At 35.2% G+C, this 22626-nt stretch overlaps 1 protein-coding gene across 6 annotated transcripts in view; it reads right to left on the bottom strand.

Annotated features, from left to right (window-relative positions):
- Positions 1-234: 234 nt before the first annotated feature.
- Positions 235-22626, bottom strand: part of SHPRH (SNF2 histone linker PHD RING helicase) — a 93069-nt gene continuing 70677 nt past the window's right edge. For 5 of the 6 annotated variants that reach the window (XM_061207669.1, XM_061207673.1, XM_061207672.1 and 2 more), the window contains 5 exons: positions 13310-13402; positions 12537-12623; positions 11576-11754; positions 8654-8734; positions 6645-7337 (listed from right to left, as the gene is read on the bottom strand). In XM_061207669.1, the coding sequence (XP_061063652.1) occupies positions 7241-7337; positions 8654-8734; positions 11576-11754; positions 12537-12623; positions 13310-13402 (537 nt within the window). In that variant the 3' untranslated portion in view covers positions 6645-7240. Of the gene's footprint in view, positions 406-6644; positions 7338-8653; positions 8735-11575; positions 11755-12536; positions 12624-13309; positions 13403-22626 lie in introns of those variants that run through there. The other variant, XM_061207671.1, reaches the window with a different exon arrangement.

Here is a 22626-nt window from a genome sequence, read left to right as displayed (position 1 = left end):
TTAGATTTTGATGTTTTTGTTTTGAAATAAAAATATTTCTATTAAAAAAATCCTTTTAATAAAAGGATTAAAAATAATCCTTAAATTAAAAATAATTTAATCCTTTTAATAAAAGGATTAAAAATAATCCTTAAATTAAAAATAATAATAATTAAAAATAATTAAAAATAATCCATTTAAAAATTGGATTATTTGCCTTTTTATTGTTGGATATCAGTGCTTTTTGAGGTCCAGTTTGCCTCCAACTGAAAAGGAAAACGACCCACGATTTTGTCTAGTATACGAGACACACTATAGTGTCTTATCCTGAATCGTAGTCTCCTCAGCAGGTTTCACTGTTTCTTTATATCTGGGATCCGCTGTTGCCTTGTGATTTCAGGGTAGAGGCACCACTTTTCTTGGCAGCTGGATTCATAGGAGTCCAAAAGAAACAAATAGCTTTAGGCAATTTTCAATCAATCTTAGAGAGATAATAGTGTAACAATTCGTTCCTGATACCACAATCAAAGAACAGATTCAAACAGCACTTCTTACAATTAAATATGAAACACACAGGAATAGTGCAGTTATAGGAGAAGTGTTAACTTATTTCTCAGCGTTTATTAGCTAGTGCTCTTTAACGGACAGGACGTTTGCAGATGTTTTAGTAACCCACACAACTCTGCTCTGGTGTGGACCGTGTTTACCAGTTATTCCAACCAATTAAATTCAGCAACTATTTACTGCACACCCAAAGAGAGGCAATGCCTTTTCTACTGAATTCACTGAATTCTTTGATAAATTTTTAAAAAGAAATAGTTGTATGTTTACTAACTTTTTAGAAAAGGAAATAGCAGCCTCCCTTTTTTGTTATTTATTATTCACTTGGCTAAAGAGATTCTGGAACTTAACACCACATATTCTGGGAGAAAGAAAAATCTAAAATGGAAAATACCATACTGCTTCATCTACAAGATTTAAAAGAGCCTTTAAGTTCGCTTGTACTTAAAATCTTTCAGAAACGATTTCACTGTCTCCTTTGAGAACTCATTTTGTGTTTAAAATTTCCTTTCTCATGGATAATCAAAATCGTGCTGGATGCTTCAGGCCTGTCCTCCTCTGCATTCAGTAGACTAGTTCCTCCCCGCTGACATCTTAGAAGGATGAAATTCTTCACACCTTCTTTGCCTGATAGTATAGTAGCTCCCATATTCACTTACACAGATGACATGTGACTGCCATATAAATGGATGGGAATAAAGGTGTTGGTGTTGATCTGCATATTAAATAAGAGGAAGCTTAATTTCTCCTTTATAAATAACCCTCCACTCTGTAAGTTCCAATATCTTCTTTCCACATCTAAATGGATTTCCTTGCCTATTCCTAGAATGTGTACATGCCACACCAGAGGCCACTAATGAGCCAATGATACTCATAAACTGTCCTTTTTTTTTGGGTGCAACCTTTATTCTTTGATGTTTAAGTCACGGCTAAACACTTTGGGGTATATGTTTTCTTAGAAACATTACGATGCTATTTAAAAGTGGTAGCATAAACCATATCACCCATTTGTTTCCCCAAGGGTAGTGTATGAGTCGGAGTTCAACCAGAGAAACAAAACCAGGATTTATGGCAAGGTATTGGCTTATGTGGCCGTGGAGGCCAGTTAGGCAAGTCTGAAGTCCATAGGGTAGGCTATCAGGAAGGGCAGGCTGGAACTCTCAGGCATGAGCTGAAACTGCTGTCCACAGATGGAATTTCTTCTTCTGGGAAGTTTCACTTCTGCTTCGAAGGCCGTTCAACTGATTAAACCAAGCCTGCTCAGGTCATCCAGAATAATCTCCCTTAAAGTCAGCTGATTATGGACTTTAATCATACCTGTAAAACACTTTCACAGCAACACACAGTATTTGATTGGATAACTGGGATTACAGCCTAGACAAAATGCCTCATAAAACTGAGCATCACAGGTGACAAGTATCTCTGTGGTCATAGAGCAGTCACAGAATATCAGTTTACTTTGTATTCATACGGAGATGGCTTTTGGTTTAAAGTCAGCTGTTATAAGCAACCTCAACCATTTAATTTTTTTTAAAACAAAGTGTAAGGTGCAAAATTAAATGGAGCTCCTTGTTCTACAGTCTACCAGACTTGCTGTCGCTGTGTGGGTAGACTTCTTTCTACAGTAGGCCTTTGCCTATGATCAATAAAATTGTGTATATAGCAACTTTCCACAAACTTGGCTAGAAAAATTTAGCCCATTCCCTGCCTTGTTCTTGATGAGGAGACATTGAAGATAATTTAAAAATAGGCTATTGTAGTTGTTCTCAAAATTTTTGGTCTCAGGACCTTTATGTGCATCAAAATTATTGCGGACTCTAAAGACCTTTTGTCTATATGGGTTACGTCTTTGTCGGTTTGGGCTGCTACAGAACTCTCTCCAGGGAGCTGCAGACTGTATACAGTTAGGGGGGCTTACCCTCTGAAGCTCATCTGGGAAACCTCTTCCTCCCAAGGGCCCACTGACTCCAGGTTAGGACACTGGGTGGGGGTCTGATAAGTACCCTTTTACGTGATGGTGAATAAACTGCTTTTCCAGTACCTAGACATACAGTTTTAAAACCAAGGAGGAAAAGAACAAAGAGGAAGGAAGGGAGAGATAATTAAAAAGTGGTTTACTCAGTAAAGATCTTTATGGTGATGCTTGAAAGACCAAAGCCATTTAAGTAGGAAACGTGCTAATCTTTTGCTGTATGTATATGGAAAGATCATGAGTAAAAGTAATCCTCCCTTAAAAACAACTCACTACATAAATTGGATGTCTACTTAATTGAGTCATCGTTAACAACTTGATAGGAAGGCGAAGTGCTATGTGACATCTTTACTTGTACTGTATCATGCTGGTAGACAATTCTCTGGGAAGCTGAATGAGTTCAGGGTAGAAACGGTCACCTGCAGCATATAAGCAGTAATCTGATTATCAATTAAAAAGTGAAAAGCACTGAGGAAGTTTTAATTAAACAATATTCCACAATGATGCTTTTAACAGTTTAATAGCTAATCGTTTATAAACATTCTAATACAATAAAGCAAGATCAGGCACTAAAATACATTCCCTTTTAAAACACAGGGTTGCACTGAGCAAAGAAGACAATATTCTGTGACAGCCAAAGGAAAATATACTCAGTATGGTCAACAAACAGTAGTGTTTTCATTTTAGTTAATGGACAGTTTTACAAACAGTCTGGAAAAAAATAACTGGGTGTAGCACTCATTTGATTGGGAAGCAGGGAAACAAAGGGGCATAAGGTGCCTTTGTAATTCTGAGCTCAGAATTAGGGATGTGGCAAATATACACTAAATGGTCTTGAAAGAAAATAAGCGCAGGTCATCTCAGTAGATATACCCAAAATAACTTATTAATAAAGTGAGGAGGAAGTAGTTTCTAAGGAAATCTGGGCGCAAATGTTTGCTCTGTAAGACATGGAGAGTTCAGGGATCAGAACCGTGAGGCATACAAATCATGGATCTGAAAAGATCCCATGTGTTGAAAATAGGTCCTCGCTCAAAACTGTTGCTTGAATAGGCTCTATCAAGGATGTGGCACATAAGAGCAGGTTTATTAGGAGACAAAGATACCAAAGGGGTTTGGAGAGGAAGCTCTTTAAGTAAAGGCTGAAGGTATGGAATATCTGAAAGGCAGAAAGCAAAAGTTACCTAATAATCTAATAATAATAATAGTCACCCATACAAAGAATCATTACACAGATAATGGAGGTTAAATTTTATTTCTATTTTGCAAGGAAAAAGCATATGCTGTAGTACAAAGGATTTGGTTTCAATATAGCAAAGTCAGTTTTAATGGACAAAATCAGTCTTGAGAGTCACTGATATTAAATAACGGAATAGGGTTAAGGGATGGTATGGGAACTTCAAAGACAAGGTATGCAGGTCCCTGAAACGCTGACTGAAGGCATGGGGAAGCTGGAGATGCCCACTTTGGTCCCAGCCAAGTTCTCCTGCTATTTTCTGTATGTGATACTGTCTGTTATTCAACTCAGAGGCAACACCATATACCCACTGTGAGAACTGAATTCCCTTTGGGGTTATCAATTACTCACACAGCCTTCCTCTAAAGGAAGGCTTGTAAGTGGTTCAAATTCAAGCCTTATGTGGGATAGTGTTTATATCACATTCACAATGTAACAGAGGTACATGGAAATTCTTGTAAGTTATATAAAATACAGAGTTGATTGATCCCACTTTGAAGAAGCATCATTGAAGATTAGATTTCCTTTATCAGAGTAGACAGGTTTAAAACACATTGCTTGTACTGTACCATTTTAATAACATTTCATTTTTATATTGATATGCCAGTTAGAAATTAAGAAATGGCATATAATTGTGGGATTTCGTTTAAATTCTAGAAAAACTGAAAGATACTTTTTATTCAGCTTAACTAAGCCTGAGGTCTTCTAGCACAGGTGATTTTTGCATTTCTCGAAGATTATCCTGTAGTTTAATAAACATAAAGAACTCAAGCACACTAAATCTTGGGAGGACTAGTAAACGAGAGCAGAAGATTTAAAAGACATCATTTCTTCCTTTGTCCACTTAACAAGGTAACTTGAGTTGATGATTAATCTTGCATTGTTAAATTCAAATCCTAAATATTTTGACAAGTAGTTAAGTTTGATAATTGTTTACAAAGAATTTGTGGTTATATGTTGAATTATCAATGTAGAGAGTTTTCAGTTTGTTGTTATTCATGATATGAAAGGGACCAATCCCTAATATTGTATCCCTAAAACATGGGCCATTCTACTGAGATCACATACAGAGAGAAAAGTTGAAGCTGCAATAGACATAGTAAAGCTACCTGGGTTTGAAGCAAAAGACTAAGGAATTAGGTGTATAATATTTCACACTGTATATAAATAAGTCTTTTCAGTCCTAGTCAGCTCACCTGGATTCCTTCAACAGAGACGTGGCCCCAAATCCAAATGCATTTCAGGTCTCTAAGGACTCGAATTACCTCATTTTTTTTTCTCACTGGTTCATTAATAAAGCACCCATTTAAGAACAACTATTTATAAGTATAGTGACATTTCAGAGAATATAAAATGATGGAAGGAGGAATCAAACAAGTCCTTTGTTTGCAGCCAAGATGTGGGGACTAGATCTGAATTTGTTCTGAACAATCATTTGGGAGAAGTGTCACCACAGTTTTGAAGAAATAATAAATGTCTATAAAATATAGGCTTCTGTGGTATAAACAATTTTGACACCTTTTGTTGAGAGACCAAAACAAACAAAAAACAAAAACCACGCAGTATGTTCTAGGGACCAGAAATTAAATAAATCCCCAAATTTTAATTTCCACTAAAATATTTATTCAATTGATAATATTTTACAGAAATAAATAAGAGCAGGTTTTCTCTAATACAGATAGGTATATTTATATTTTTATATTTCTTTTTTTTACAAAATTAAAGCATATCAAATTGTTTTCCCTAAAACTGTAGCGCAAAAAGGAATACTAGGAAACAAACAAAAAGAAATACTGAAATATGTTCATCATTAAATTATAACCATGGGCCTTCTGAATCTCAACAAGGTATATGATTTAGAGAAAGAACATGAGATTTGCAGTCAGGGGACCTTGGCTCCACTGTTTACTTGCTGTGTGTCATAGGCACATTTCTCAATATTTCTGAATCTCAGTTCTCTACCTTTAAAACAGCAATGATATTAATTATATCAACTTCACAGGACTGTTGGGCAAATTAAACACGTGAATCTATAGGAAAGCTCTTTATAACATGTAAAGAGCTACAAAAATAATAGTTCTGTTTAATATTTCATATAAAAGAATCAATGCATATCTTCCTTCAACTGAAGAAAATAAGCACCAAAAATGTGTGTGTGTTTTCTTCAGTTGAATTATGTCACCCTATAAACCAGAATAAGAAAATGCACCTTAACTAAGCACCAAAGCCTCTCGGACAAATGTGATCCAGGGTATATTTCTATTACAGTTTTCTGGGCAACTAAGTAGGAGCTAATGAGTCCTGAGGGTCATCTAAAACTCTGAAGGCGCAAAGAAAACAAATCAAGAACATCTGTATTACATCAAATGGCTAGGATACAACAAGCTACTCCTTATTTAGCAATTTCAAAGTCCATTAATTCTTCACAGAAGAAGAAACACTAGGTTATTATCACTTGCAATTATTTGCTTATGTGAATATGACATTCTCTTGTTCCAAAGATCAAATACTAGTCCTTGAGGAAAGTGCTAGTGGAATGAAATAACAAATCCTATCATAAATTTAGACATTAGTGGTTAAAAGTCTAGTTACACAAGAACATGGGGAAGGAAAAGAACCCAGGACATTAGTATAATAACGATAAAAAAAACCCCTGCCATATTGCCATGTTATAATGATAAGAACTGAAATTATAAACATTGCAATATTTACAGATACGTCAATCTTAAAACATGTAAAAACTCAGTAAGACAAATTAAAAGTAGAGAAAGCAGTTTAGATAATTTTAAGGAAAGTAATAAACATCAATACACTTAGAAAGGCTAAAGTTAACTGCTTACACTGATAATACTTAACATAGAATAGAAATACTTAAAGTGTGCAGTGTTTTGATTTTTAGTGGCAAGATACAGAGAAAAGAAATAATTGCCTAATATTAACTTATTGTTAGGAGTTGCATTACTCTAAAGTTACTATTTATGGAGTTACAGTCTATATCTACTCAAAGAACTAGGAGCTAACATAATTCACCATCTTTTAAAAATATCACTAATAAGATATTGGTGAATCATGTGCTAAAGATACTGAAGGCTCTTTCAAAATTGAGATCTAGTTGGTAGAGTATACCAGGTCATGTACAACTAGACTAGTTGACTTACTCTGTTATTCTAACTCTTTTTAAGACTGATCTTACCAAAAGAAAAGTACACATTACCTCTCTTAATTCCCTCAGATAGAGGTACTCCTTGGAACAAAAATAAATATTTTATTGGGAGTGTAAAATTAAAAATCTTTATAGGCTATTGTGGAAACAGTATATTGGAAAGGACTCAATAACTACTAGGACACTGTACAACTGAAAAAGAAATAAATTCATTCAACTAAGAACACTGTTTACTGACATCTATTGGATTGTTTAACTTATAACTTTATTCTATAAACTATGAAAAATTTAAAACACATTAAAGTCTGCGGATTGAATCAAGTGTACTTCATTCGAGGTCTTCAGTTTCTTTGGTAAATAGGTCTGCCAGATCAGCCACGGTCAAGACAGAGGCCTCGGAATGTTTCGCTGATGGGTTTGTGTGACTGCAGGATTTTGCAAGTGAGCAGAATCAGAAAGAAACCCCAAGGAATAAATTATTGTATTTGTCTTTATATACTGTCTGGTCTTATAATAATAATATAAGACATAATAGTACAATAATACTATATTCTTATATAAGAACATATTTGTTCTAAGTTTTTGTAATTGAGTTATAAGAAACTCCTGGAAGCAAGTAGGCAATGGGATCATTATTACAACTTGTTAAAATTAGTGAAGATTTCTATATACCATTTTCAAACTTGGTCATAAAATGTCTTTCTCTGCACAATTAATAAAACAAAGAGACAAAACCCCTGCCAGCTAGTACTAAAGCTCTCACCTTACAACTTACCTTCTTAGTATCCAAAGTTAATTTGTTTCAAGAAAAATTCAACAGCTCTTTTAATTGCTGTTTTATTGAGGCAGCTTAAATATAAGCACTGAATTCTGTGACATATGGAAACACCACTAACAAAAAGCCTTCATGTTTGAGGCAAAAAGCTCTTGTGGTAGCCTTTCTTTCCCACAGACCACCAATGAAAGAAAATTTCTGGTTTCCAATGGCTTCTTTGCTCTGCAAAGTACCTCTGTGGAAACAATCCCTTCTAAGGCAATCATCTCTTCTGAGTGTATCTTCCAATCACACCTATCTCACAAGGATTCAGTTAGGTATTAGTTTATGTTTCAAAATGACTTTAAAGAAAATAAATTAGGAAATAAATGTTAGGAAGTTTTATGATTCCAAACTTAAGTGTTCAAAATTAAGGCTGTTCTGGTCTCTCTGCTTCTGTTCTGCCTTTGAAATTAATGCCACAATTACCAGCCTAGTTTTAAGTCCAGACCTTTCTACCTGCATGTGACTAACCAGTGTGATGTATCAAGCAGCACTCTAAATTTCATGTTACAGCTATCAGACTAAAGCTTTTAGGTTGGGCATAAAGATAGATTTCATTTAAAAAGTAATCCAGTGTGGCAAAGAAATGTAGGATAGTTCCTCCCTCCACCCCCCGCCCCCAATACACATGGGTGATTCAAAGTATACTAGCTCTGAAATGAAGTTTCTTTAATAGTAGGACAGTTTAAATATTTTTATATATTACAATCCCTATTAATAAATTAAGTCAAATATAGAATGCCCAAAGTACTAACGGGGAAATTCTGGAGAGGTAAAATGTCATACCTTGTTTTTAAAAAGCATTTGCACTTATATCTTTTGGTTGACTAAGTGGTCATCTAGGTGAAGAAGTTCTACACACTTATACAACCTTTTATGAACAGGAAAATGTCTCCTGTCCACTTGAAGTAAACTGTTACCTACCTCCTCTCGGCAGTTTTCAGCATTGCTTGCATTCTTTCTTCTATTGTTGCTTTAATTAAGAATCTGTGTACAATAGTGGGTCTAGAAGGTACATAACAATTATAAGTTTAAAAACACCTTAAAACAAATTAGAACAAACAAACTTCATATATTATATGTTATATTCGTCAGTCAGTTGGTATCTACCGTGGCAGGGACTAATCCAGGTGCTGGCGGGGGCAATGGTCAACAGTGAATACAACAAATGATTTAATCTGAATGAACAAATATCTATTGAGGGAAGACACACAATAAACACACACAAAATAAGATATTTTCAGGTGCAGACAAGGACATGAGGAGGCTGACACAGGACCTGAAGCATGACTGGTGGGGATGAGACAGCTAATAAGCAAAGGAGGAGTGGGAGGAGCATCCAGATAGAAGAAGCAGTGAATAAACGCAAAGTCCTGGGAAGAGAACGTGCTTGGCCCAAGCTGAAAATGTTTGAGGGGCAGAGAGAAGGCTAGCATGGCCAAAGCATATTGTAAACAAAGGGCAGGGAGGTCAAATCACATAGGGTCTCGTAGGACATGGCAAAAATTTGGATTCTTGCCATCAGTGGGTTTAATGCATGATTCGAATTATTCTTGGCTATACTTTAGAAGTCCTTTTGGCTGCTGTGTGGAGGACGGACTGTTAGGCAGAAAGCGGAGGCAGAGATGGCAGGTATCTGCATGACCTTCTCTCTTTTTTATCTCATTTCACATTTCTTTGTTCAGCTGTTACCTTCTTCATAAGAACTTCCATGCCTTCCTGCCCAGCCACCTGCACTCTTAATCCTCCTTACCCTGCTCCTAGCATAGTATATATTTTACTTATTATGTTTATTGTTTACCATCTATCTCTCTACCAACCCCCTACAACTAGAATTTAAGCTCTGTGAGGGCATCTCAAGTACTTAGAACAGTGCTTGGCACACAGGAGGAGCTCAATGAAAACTTACTGAATGAACTATGTGGGTATTGATGCAGGTAGACTGTTCAAGCTGGTGATGGAAAGATGAGGTACTTCTAATCTGACTGTATCTGTTTTCTCTGAATGAGGCAAGATCGTCCTCAAAGGGGAGCAGGAAGATACAGGAGACTTAAGAGAGTCTCCTCAGAAAGTAGAAAAATCTATTTACTAGGGAAGCATAGTAGGATTGTAAAACAGTGTTGAGTGGCCTTTTTAGACTTGTGGCCTTACATCTGGGATGAGTCCACTGTATGCTTTAGAAGATAATGATAAGAACTCAATGTTTAAAGATATAGGACAAAACCAAAAAGCAAAAAAACCAACTCCCTGCTCTCCCCACCCCACCGCCAAAAGCCCAAACCAAACAAAAAGCAATAACCCAATAAGACATAACTACGTTTTAAATGCTACTTGGTAGTACTTTAGAACAAGCTTGCATTTATTACAATTATATTACTTTGCCATATTTTGCCTGATGAACATGTCTCTTTCTTGCTTACAGTTAAAAGTCATCATTTGCTCTCCCAGCCACTGCTTACAAAGCAGGCCATGTTTCTGAGTATGGCATACAAGACCTCGTCTCCTGCCACTCCTCTCCACATACTTTATACTCCAGCAATTTCACTTCTTAGGGTCCCTAGAAATATCATGTTATTTATTTCCTCTGTGTTTCTGCACAGGCAACTCTGGCTGTATGAGCACCCTTTTCTAGCCCAACTTTGGAATAATTATTCCTTTAAGAGTCAATCTAATGAAGCCTTTCCTGACTCTCTAGGGCACAAGAGATCACTCCCTTCTTTTGTTACCACAGTACTTCTATTATATTTTCTCACACTCTACTATAATATGTTAAATCATGTTTCCTGTACCACATAGTGATCTCCTTGGGGAAACAAATTATGTCTTATTCAATTTGAATCTTTAGTATCTAGCATAATGCCTGACATATAGTAAGTATTCAATCAATATTTATTAAATGAGTGCTTAGTATGGATGCATTTAAAAAAAAAATTCAAAGCATCTAACATCCAGGAGGTAATACATCTGAGAAGCCTTATAAAGGATAATTGTCCATTCTGATATTTGAATAAAAGTAGTACATACTACATAATATCTACTATTAGGATTACTTTGTGCCTTAAACTAAACTAATTGTCTCTTAGAGTGGACCTGGAAGGCTGTATTTTCCTAAGGGGAAGAATTTATAAAAAAGCTATTTAGGGCTTCCCTGGTGGCACAGTGGTTGAGAGTCTGCCTGCCGGTGCGGGGGACATGGGTTCGACCCCTGGTCTGGGAGGATCCCACATGCTGCAGAGCAACTGGTCCCGTGAGCCACAACTACTGAGCCTGCGCGTCTGGAGCCTGTGCTCCGCAACAGGAGAGGCCGCGACAGTGAGAGACCCACGCACCGCGATGAAGAGTGGCCCCCGCTTGCCGCAACTAGAGAGGGCCCTCGCACAGAGACGAAGACCCAACACAGCCAAAAATAAATAAATAAATAAATTTAAAAAAACAAAAAAAAAAATTTAAAAAAGCTATTTGTTTTCAGTCATGTACGAAATATACCTTCTTTTAAAAACAGGCTACTTTAGCCAATCAGAAGTCAATTCTTCTCAAAGTTATGATAGATGCCTTCAACTTAGTAGTTGTTTTAAGTATTTTAAGAAGCTGTTTTGATGAAATGATCAGGGTAGTTTCTGAAGGAGGAGACAAAAATCTGGGAGAATATGGGGGTTTGCTGCTTGGAGGAGGGAGGGTTGGAAATCTCAAAATGTCTTCTGGTCATCTAATAACACTTGAAAATTTAATACATAAGGAAGTAACTAAAAATGAATAGGTTATGATGAACATAAATGAAGAGTTTAAATGCTGATCTGTATCTTAGAAACTGGAGTAAATATTACTGATGTTAACTTTAGCCCTTACTTTGTTTGTCCAATCCGGTGCACCCTTCCTATGGCCTGAAGCTCATGGGCAGGGTTCAATATGGGCTCCACCAAGAGAACATGAGTTGCTTCGATGATAGTTAATCCATTAGAACCTGTGTGCAGGGGCAGCAGCAAAATATTGATTTGGGGATCATGTTTAAATGCTGAAAGGTTCTCCTAAAAAAGAAAGGTACATTTAAATTTTAGCTGGAGAGTTAAAAATAAGAGCAGTATATTATACGCAGCTCAGGTTAAAATGCCTAACGGTATCCAGGTCATTGTGAAATGTAGTGACTAAGAAAATTAAATGTAAAATTACCAATTTTAGAAAACATAAACTTATTGCTTGATTTTATGAAAAAAAGTGTCACATAACCTCTCTTGTTCTTTATGATATATAATGGAATCACAAGATACATGTATGTGATGTATGCAAATTAAACTATATGAGCTTAGAGGAAAAAGAGAGTGAGAGAAAGAATGTGCAAGAGTGAGTGTGAGGTAAGAGACACGAATCTACTAAATTTTCTCTTGGTGTTATTTTTGGTGTTTGTCACTTAGGTGTGCACCTGTCATTGTGCTGAGTGTGATGTAAGCATAGTTTAACCATACGCAGTTTGCCTAATGCAGTGATTTTAGAACTTAATCCCAGGGGCATGAGGCCTCTGTCCATTCAAAAGGTGCACCACAGGCCATCTCTTCCTATATTAAAGAAACAGACCTCAAATCAGAAGATCTTTAAATATGGTTTGCTATGGGTATAACTGAATAGATGGAAAATAAATGCAATTTCTTTACTTTGCCTTTAAATGTTAATTTTATAGTTAATCAAGAACTCAAACCATGTTTTTGTGGTTTATACGACACAAGACAATAAATGCAAGTAAGCTAGTTAAGAGCAGTTTCAATTCGCAACTGAATCCACTCCAAAAAAACATAAGTGAAGTCTTTTGACATACCTGAAATGTCTTAACACGACTGATCTGTGCAAATTCCATGCTGTTATCAGTGAGAGCTTTTGAAATAATGTCTAATACATCTTGCCACTAAGAACACATAAAACAATAGGAAATAAATATTTACAAACAGCTTTCATATAAAAAAAATTTGAAAAGTGACTAAACCAAAATATCCTTTATACCTCAGAATTAAGTAAACAAAACCAAAATCTTCAAGTATAATACCATTAATATATTTTTTTCTATCCTGAAAGATTTTTTTGTATCAAATGCTGGTTAAAGATAGGGTAAAAAAAATGAGCATCTTCAGTAAATGAATTATGATAATCATAAACAACAGAAAACAAATTACAGAGTACTTAATGGATGTGGTTAATTATCTTCCAAAAATGAAAACTAGAAGTTTTACTCAATACCTTTTATTCAATAGGTTATTTTAATTTTCTTTTCCTTAACCAAATTCATCTGTGAAATGACTTTCAAGGTTAGAGATTCCAATTTAAAAATATTAATATAAGAAAATCCCTAAGTAAAATTAATATAAAAACATGAAATGTAGCTATAGGAATTGCCTTGTGAAGCATCATCAAATTTCTCTAAAAATAATTCTATCCAATGGACAAAGAAAAAAAATCTAACATGGAGAAATCTATCAGTAATTCTAAATCTCAATTATATTTTGGCAAACATTAACAATTATTTCTCAGATATAAACTGATTTGAAACAGAAAGCCACTCCGAGTTAACAATGAGGATGAACATGTTGATTGTACCGTTGAGAAAACAAGTGCTTTAGCCCCTGGATCTCTCAGCTGGATTCTCATCAGAGTTCTGACCACAGCTTCCACTTTTGTAGAATGGCTGCCCTTTGAACACAAAGAAGAAAACACATTATTACTAAATAAAATCTAGTTAACAGTGGAATGGAAAACTAACATAAAACACTTATCAAAACTATATGATAGGTACATATGTGTTCATCCTTTTTCATTTTGTATCTGCTGGAAATTTTCTTTAGCCTCAAACTGTACAAGTTACGGATTTACACCCTGAGAGAATCAAATATAAAAACGCACACCAGAAAGTCATACAGTGATATGACCCTAAGATAAGACTTTTTAGTTAAGTGGCTGCGTTTTGTAGTTACAAAATTTTGTTACTTTAGATAAGCAGAATTTATATTAAAAACTCTTCATTTCAGATATTATGGCATTGAAAATGTTCAGAATATAATGAATCAAAACTCCAAAGTAAGCAAATAGTAAAGAATCTAACCCACAAAGAATCCTTTCTTACAAGGGCACTACAACGACAGAGGTACAAATGACGTCCACTTGGACGGAAGCAGATTTATACAAAGCTAGATAAACACTGAAAGAGTGCTTTTTGTACTTTCCATGACCATTTCCAGGATAAGAGTATGAAAATGAGAAAAAGTGAAGAAATAAGAAAATGAAGAAATAAAGCAAGTGTTTTTGTAGCCTTCATTGAGAAAGTCTTCCTCCTGGAATGCTCTGGGAGATGGTATGACAGGGAGATTAAGGGCATGAGATTTTGAGTGAGATAAATCGAAATTCAACTGCCAGTACAGCAACTCCTTAGTTATATAGATTCTAACTTTTCTAAGCCTTAGTTTTCTTATCTGTCAAGCAGGGATGATAATTACATCTATTTCCAAAGGTTGCTGTGATGGTTAAATGAGAAAACGAATACAAAGCGTTTGGCCCAATAGTTGGCAAATAGTAGACACCCAATAACTTATTATCTTTCAGAGACATTAAATATGAGCACGACAATGACAGATATTATCCTACAAGGGGGGCAGATCTAACCAAAAAGAAGTAAAAATATTCCCATACTGCTCTTCTCCTCAAATCACACCCCCTTACTACTTTTACACAAAGAGACACTCAAAGGTAAAAATATAAACAAAACAAGGAAGAAAGCTTTACTAATTTTAAAGTTACCAACAAAGAATTATGGGAGAAATTTAAAAATTCTCGTATTAAAATCCTGGATCTACACTTACTTCTCTGGATATGCAGACTTTCAATTATACTTGAAAGGTTAAAAAGTATAAGGGACCGGGGGCTTCCCTGGTGGCGCAGTGGTTGAGAATCTGTCTGCCAATGCAGGGGACACGGGTTCGAGCCCTGGTCTGGGAAGATCCCACATGCCACGGAGCAACTAGTCCCGTAAGCTACAACTACTGAGCCTGCGCGTCTGGAGCCTGTGCTCCGCAATAAGAGAGGCTGTGATAGTGAGAGGCCCGCGCACCGCGATGAAGAGTGGCCCCTGCTTGCCGCATCTAGAGAAAGCCCTCGCACAGAAACGAAGACCCAACACAGCCAAAAATAAATAAAAATATTAAAAAAAAAAGTATAAGGAACCTACTTCAATCTAAAAATTATCTTAAATAAGAGCAAAATTATCTCAAATAAGAGAAAACAGGAAATTAGCATAATGTGATTATTTAGTAGTTTAGACAGAAACTTCCATGTTCCTTGCAAGGTCTCATTTTCAAAGATATTTTCAAGTGAAATACCAGGATAACTATGAATGCGTCTATCAATTAAGCTGCTTCTTACAAAAATTTCAAAAGAAAACAGAATAGTCTTTTATAAGCAACATTCCAAACCGGAGTGCTAACTCTATGAAGGAAAAGACTAGAATATTCCCTTTTATCAAAATTTGGCCACTTCAGTGGTAGCTCTCAGTGATCCCTTCCAAATGCTACAATTCTGAACCATTTGGTCCCAGTCCAGTTACTTCCTACTATGAAAGAAGAACAATAAGGAAGTCTGGAAATCCAAAGCTCTGCTTGGCAGAAAGCTACATGGGGAGTGAGATGGCCTTAATACCCTTTTCTTCCAGATGGACAGAAAGGGGCTATTGAGAATGAGAAAACTGAAGAAAGAAGAGGGTGGTTCATATATATCTGTGGTCCTTGGTTTGAGCAGGCATGCCTTACACAATTTTTGAAAACAAAGCCAAAATGCATAATCCTTATGTTAGACCAATGTGTTAAAGCAGTTTCTCCCAAAGATTTCACATTTTAGACTACTTGAAGACATTTAAATTATCATAAATTATCATTACAAATGTTGCTTCAAGTTACAAGATGCTGTGTTGAAAATACACTGCCATTGTGAGTCTATTTTAATAAAAATTCATAATGTGTTGCTAAATGAAAAGTTAATGCCCTAGACAGTGAAGGATTACCAATCTAAAAAGCATTACTGATCTTTCTAAAAAGAAAGGCAGTAAAATGTAGGAGAAAAACTGAACAGAAGTTAAATAAGGATCTGGTTTCTGTCCTATCTGGTACATACAGCACAAACACTTTTTGGATAACTTTTTTTTTGGCCTCACACACGGCATGTGGGATCTTAGTTCCCCGACCAGGGATCCAACCCGTCCAACCCGTGCCCCCTGCAGTGGAAGCACGGAGTCTTAACCACTGGACTGCCAGGGAAGTCCTTGGATAACTTATTAAAAATTACAAAAAAGCAATGTATGTTCATTGGACAACTAAGTTAATAGAAGTTTAGGATTAAAAAATTTAAGTCTATTATTTTATGCCTTACTCTCTCTGAACACCACTAAGAATTTGGCATTTATTCTGTTAGACCTTCTTGCGCATTTTAGAAGCCTCTATAAAAACGCACACACACCCCACAAATATTTTTAAATGTGTTTTATAACATGGCCTTTATATTTAACATTGTATCTTGGCAATCTTAACCATGTAGGACCTTTATATATACCTCACCTCAATGGCTGCACAATATTTAGGATACAACAATTTATTAAATATTTGTTTATTAATATATATTTAGGTTGATTTCATTCTTTTTTGTTCTTACAAACAATACTTCAGTGACTATGCTTATACTTATAGCTTTAGGTACCTGTGCACATATTTTTGTTGGAAAGGCATATTAATGTGGAAATGTTGGTCAAAAGTTAAAGAAAAACTGGTTTGTAGGACCTCTCATATACTGTACATGTTAAATTTATGTTGTAAATATTTTCCTAACTTTCTGTATGTAGTTCACATTTAATTGTATTAAATGCAGTAATGTAAGCAAAAGTGCTATATTATATCAGCTTTAGTAACTCACAAATGCTTGATGAATATGTGGATTTAAAAACTAAGTATTCTTTGACTTTACTACTTTATTAGACTTTTCTGTGTTTGTTTGACATTTAAATTTGTCTTTCATAAGGGAAAGATGAGAGATTTTATTTGGAGAAGAATAGCTTTTTCCTCAATTAATTGCCCTGCCATGATTCTACCTAGTATGATTTCATATGATATTATATCATATCTCAGAGTACAGTATATTCCTGTCATTTATCAGTTGATATCTGTTTGAAAACAAGGACCAAATGGCATTTACTTTTATATCACCTAGAGCCTAGCATGGTCCTTTGTAAACAGTATATACTCAACCAGTTTACTTAATGTAAAAAATTTTAATATGTATGTTTAGGCTTCTCAATCCCAAACACACCTGAGTAAAACAATGAATAAACAAAATAAAAATAAAAGTGGGTTAGAATACAATTAAAAACTCTCATCATATTTTTTTGGTCATTCAGAATGATTAACAACAGGCAAATAAAATCTTGCAATTAATCTCTTTTATAATTGAGATTATAAAATTATAAAAGCTAGAGAGACTCAGACAAGAGCAGTCTTGAAAGACGAGCAGATTTAATCTAACACAAAGCAGACCTGAGGTGGATTTTGGGTTAGTACTGTGTAATGAAATCACTGGAACTGGTCTAAAAAGAAGCTACCAATTGGAGGGTGGTGCCATCTCATTCTGGTCTATCAACACTCATTTCTTTCCCTACCTATCAGCAGTGATAGGAGAGGTTAATAAAGTCAGCAAACCCTGTGGACTTTTATTTCCAATCTTTAGAATCAGAGATAACTACCACAATAGGCCCTTATTCTTAACTTTTTTTCTCTCTTCTGCTTGTGTTTTTACACTTCCAAGTGAAAAGCAAAAGTCCCCAAATAATACTGAAAAGACCATGGTTGGTCTAAGAGCAGAGTAATAAAAGGGATCAAAGAGGTCACTCAAACCCTCTAGCATTTCAGGTAAGTTCACGTTCGATTATTCAAATCATTCAACGAAAACTTTCTGTGCACATAAATGACAAGAACTACACTAGGCACTGAATATACAATAATGAAAAGATACTCCCTTATTCCCAAATACATACAGTCTAATGCATGTTACAGAATATGGAGAAAAGCAAAGGATGGTTTTATACTGCTGGGCTGGCCTGGAAGCGATTTAAGTGAATGCTTTATTATACCATCTTAATAAGCATTATGCACATTCTACTGTTCTTTTTAATGTTTCTTTCTATCTCAAATACATAAATGAACTTTGGCTCAGATCTGCCAGTTTCTGAGATGACTACTCAATGTGGTCACTGCTACAGAAAAGAAATATTCATTTTGTTAAAAAGATTAAAACAGGAAGGAGATGGGTTATATCTATATAGGAGAGGATCACAGAAAAAGCAAAAAAGATATGGATGAGGAAACAGAGATATCAATCCATCCCTGTGCAAGGTGTTAACTGAGTATGAATATTCTCAAGACAGGTACACTGGCAGCCTTAATCCAACCCAGTTTATGTTTTAGCTGTATCAGCAAACACACAGATGCAAAGTTAGGCTGGAATTAGGGAGGGGGGTGCATGGGAAGAGAAATTCCCCCAAAACTGCTAGATCATTTCATAATATATTAGGTTGATAGAGTTGGATTTAATTATAAGCAGCTCTGCCCTCTTCCGAAGTTCCTGTCCCTTTCCTCATTTCTATCCTTTCTTGGTAGTCTCTTCAGTTTTTCCACATGTATATCTACCAACCCTACTCTATGAGTAATGCTTGGTTTTTCTTCATGCTTCTGAAACATCAAAGACCAAGGCCCAACTTTGGAATGAAGACCCATCATCTGTCCTCTGCCCGCCCTTGACTGTATCTCTGTGGCTGTTCTCTCTGAGGCACTAGTTCTCTCTAAGGCCAACTAGGGAACTATGAAAGGAGACACATAAAGTGCTACCACTCAGATCAAGGTAGTGCCTCTCCTGGTCTTCCTCTCATGAGGTAAGTAGCCAAGAGCATTATAACAGTTAACACTGAAGGAAAAGGATGGAATTTTCCTTCTTTACAACAAAAGAATCTTACAAAATGTTCTTTATGAAGATCTTTGCTCCCTTGCTTGTAATTTAATGAACAAAACCAAACTAGATCTCAAAGCTACACATATAGGTCTTTCCCTTTCTGGAAAATTAAGTACAAAGTTAAAAGCTCCAGACCATTCAGGCAGTCAAGGCAATGAAAAATCAGTAGAGATCCATTAGCAATAAAGGCCAACAAAGAATTTCTCATGAAATCTGGCCTAGAGGTTGTCTAATAAGCATAACTAGAAATCAGAAATGTCTCATAGCCTCTTATCTGCGCTAAATAGGTGCAACTAACTTATTTTTATCATAGAGTTAAACTTGATTGGAATAAGCAGCTACACATTTCCAGGCTCTTATTAAAATGTGAGAACCTAAACTTTGAGTTAAAAGCTGTTAAATGTGTTAAAAGGATGGAAAATTCAGTTTTGTTTCTATTGTATATTCAGGAGATGAAGAATTCTAATAAAGCAATCAAGTAGTATTTGATTTAGACTTTGATCGACCCCTCTCCTCCAAAATAGGTCTAAATATTTTACCAATGCACCTTAGAGTGAGGTACTGCTTTTTTCTCTGAAGTCTTGTTATTGGGGAAAGAGGAGGGAACAATAGGAAAAATCCATGAGTATAGCATAGAAGACATACTGTAGCTAGCTTCCCCCCAATCCCTTCACATCTATTTTCTATCTGTTGAGACTCCTTATTTAGGGAAGGAAGGAAAGGAAGGAGAACAGTTATGACACCTCCCAACTGCAGCAGCAAAGCACTACTTCTACTTGATTTATATAAATAAAAGAAAAATAGTGCTCTCTATGACTGGAAAGTTATTGTTGAAAACTGGGAACTCTGAAGCAGGGCTTGGCAATCCATGACTCTGAACCAACGGTTTGTTACCCATTATATCGCTTCTTCACCAGTCTAGTCCTTCTTCCTTTGGCCCCTTTTATTTTCTCTGTTTGCCTAATCTGTCCACATTGCTCTCCCACTCCTTTTTCTTTGTAATATATATGGATTCTCATGGTCATGCTCAGCTCCACTGGCAGAATTAAGGGCTAAAGTGGCCACTGTGTTCTGAAGAACATCAGAAAAAAGTCAACACAATGGAGACGATGAATGTACTGAGTCTTATTTTTCATCAAACATCAGACAGAATATTCATGTTTATAGGCTACTTTATGTCAACAGGCAGACTAAATCTTTAGGGATTTTATAGATACTATATATTTATATATTATCTTTAATGTATCTTTATAATATATTAATATATGATATATTAGTATATATGTTTATATATTATATATATTCCATACATATGAAATACATACACACTAATATATGTAAAACATGTCAAATAATGTCTTACAGTATGGGGGTTGCCAGTCACTTATGACTCTAAAGTGAAGGCAGAATGAAGTCATTTTCAGAAGTGTAGAAACTCTGATTTTCCGTTCACATGCTTATCATGTTAAAATTTCTTGATGCAGTAGATCACAGTGACAAAAGAATTGTAGAATGAGGATTACATGAGTAATGGTGCCAGATAAGGTTGACACAGAAATGAAGGAAGCTAGCAAAAAAAATGAGAACTTTTACTACACTGGGGTACTCAGAAGATTCTTCCTTGAAAAGCAAAGTTTAAATGAGAGAGGATTAGGATTACATTCCTTTCAGTATGACTTCAATCACTCTGCTTGGTTCTATAATGAAAAGTATTTATATTATAATATTGTACACACCATTTACTGATTTTTTTTCTAGATATGGAAGTCACATCTACAATTAGATAACAAAACATGAAAGTTTAAACATTATAATATAAAAATGATACTATAACAAAAATTAGAATGTGGAAGGGAAAAGAAAGAATGAAGGAAGAATAGATGCACTAATTTCCTCCTATTTTGAAGTGAGGACTATCAGCAGATACTATCTACAGCTAGTACTTCAAGAAACAAAATTTATGTATATTACTGAAAGTCATAGAGGTGATCTCTATAACTAAAAATAGAAATTGGCAATAGAAATAGGTAAAGAAGGAAGAATGAAGGAGAACATTACTTTTCACTGTGTGCAGTTTGTTTTATTCTGAATTTATTTTTATTCTTTTGTGCAAATTACTTCTACTAAAAAATGATATTACACTTTTTGTTTACCCTGATTTCTTACAGATGAATAAGGGTTTTAGGGGAATGGGTGGGAGGCTTGTAATTCTGGGACCTTTTAAACTTACTACATTAGTGATACAATTGGGATTGTGTTTATCACAAGTGAACTGGTCTTCTGAATTATGCCATTACCCTAGTGCTGCATGCTATTGTACCTGCAGTACCTCTCACTGCTCTAGGGTCAAATGGATGCCTAACCTGTGCTAGCTGCCCCGGATAAGAAGTTTCAGCCTTGTCAGAAATGGGACAATCACATCTGAAACAGAGCAGGGATAACATTTAAATCTTCCAGTTATTACTTGTATTGGTTTTTTGCAATCTTTTAAACGTACTACAAGATTCAAAGATCCTGAGATTTAGAGATTTTTTTTAAGATTCATTTAACTGAAGAACATCACTTTAAAAAAGATAAATTTACACAATTTAGCTCTGCCTCCCCCCCCCCCCCACAAAAGAACTATGATCTCTAATCAGTTATACGATAGATCATAGATTTTTCTTTAGGTTTCCTTGCTGATTTGTAACTTGATCTGTTTCCTACTGTTTAGTATAGAGGAAGTCATTTCCTGTCTTAGTACTTTCTGACTTTCATTACTTTTATTCTGGACTTTTCCTTTTGAAGCAGAGCTAACTCTTTCAATTTGCCTGTGCTGTCCATAGTAGTTCCTGCTGAGTAAGATCAGTTAGCATTGTTTTATTTCTGTCTGCACCGGTTCACCATGTTAAAAATCCATGTTGATAGTGACAGATACAATTTAGTGCAGTTACACGGCTTGTATGATTGATCTCACAAAGTAGGAATACTTTTCAAGCATATGCCTGGGTTGGGTTCTTCACATGTTACTTGAATAAAATTCAATGGAAACTCCATCCAGGCAGCCTATGTGGGAAATTTTACAAGTGCACTTAGCCACAAAAATATTATCCTGTTCTTTAAAATACTTTGAATGATTATTTCAAAGAGATAAAGTTAGCAATTGCAAAAAAGTTAAAAATTTTATTTGGAGCCAAAGGTTTTTGGGGATATTATATGTAAATACAAATCAGTTGTTTACTTGTCCATCCATCCATCCATCCATCCATCCACTGAGTACCTGTTACATGCCAGGCATTGTTCTAGATAATAGGGATACAGTAGCAAATGAAACAAAGTCTTCACCTCATGAATAATGTCTTTTCCACATTTTAATGGAGTTTATACTCCACACAGTAAAGGTGTTCATAAAAATAATTTATAGTTTATATCTTAGAAGTCTTTACTGTATGTTCAAGTTATTGCAATCTATTGCTAACTTCAACATGAGACTCACTAACAGTTCAAGAGCTAACTTGGCTGGTGAATAGAAATGGTTTTTTGCAATTATATTTATTCATGACATTTTCTAACAAAAACACTTAACTGTGTTCTAAATTTACCAGTTAATATTCATGTATTAATGTTACACTATACATTAATAATATACATAATATTAATTTACCAGTTAATATTATAAGATATCACATATCTTATATGAAAATATTTAGATAAACATATTTAAATATAACCACTGTGGATTATATTTACTAAATTATTTTATGTCAACTTTAAACTCAGTCAGAATTTTAGTTTTATTCCACCCAGATATTTTAATTGTATTTAGAAAGTACAAGACAGACTTCACAAGTCACCTTTGAATCAACTGAACAGAAAGTCAAAAAAAAAAAAAAAAAAAAGAA

This window comes from Eubalaena glacialis, chromosome 12 (genome assembly GCF_028564815.1).
Source record: "Eubalaena glacialis isolate mEubGla1 chromosome 12, mEubGla1.1.hap2.+ XY, whole genome shotgun sequence".
In the NCBI taxonomy this organism is placed as follows: domain Eukaryota; kingdom Metazoa; phylum Chordata; class Mammalia; order Artiodactyla; family Balaenidae; genus Eubalaena; species Eubalaena glacialis.
The sequence above is the reverse complement of the archived record's forward strand: the minus strand, read 5'-3'. Positions and strand labels throughout refer to the sequence as shown.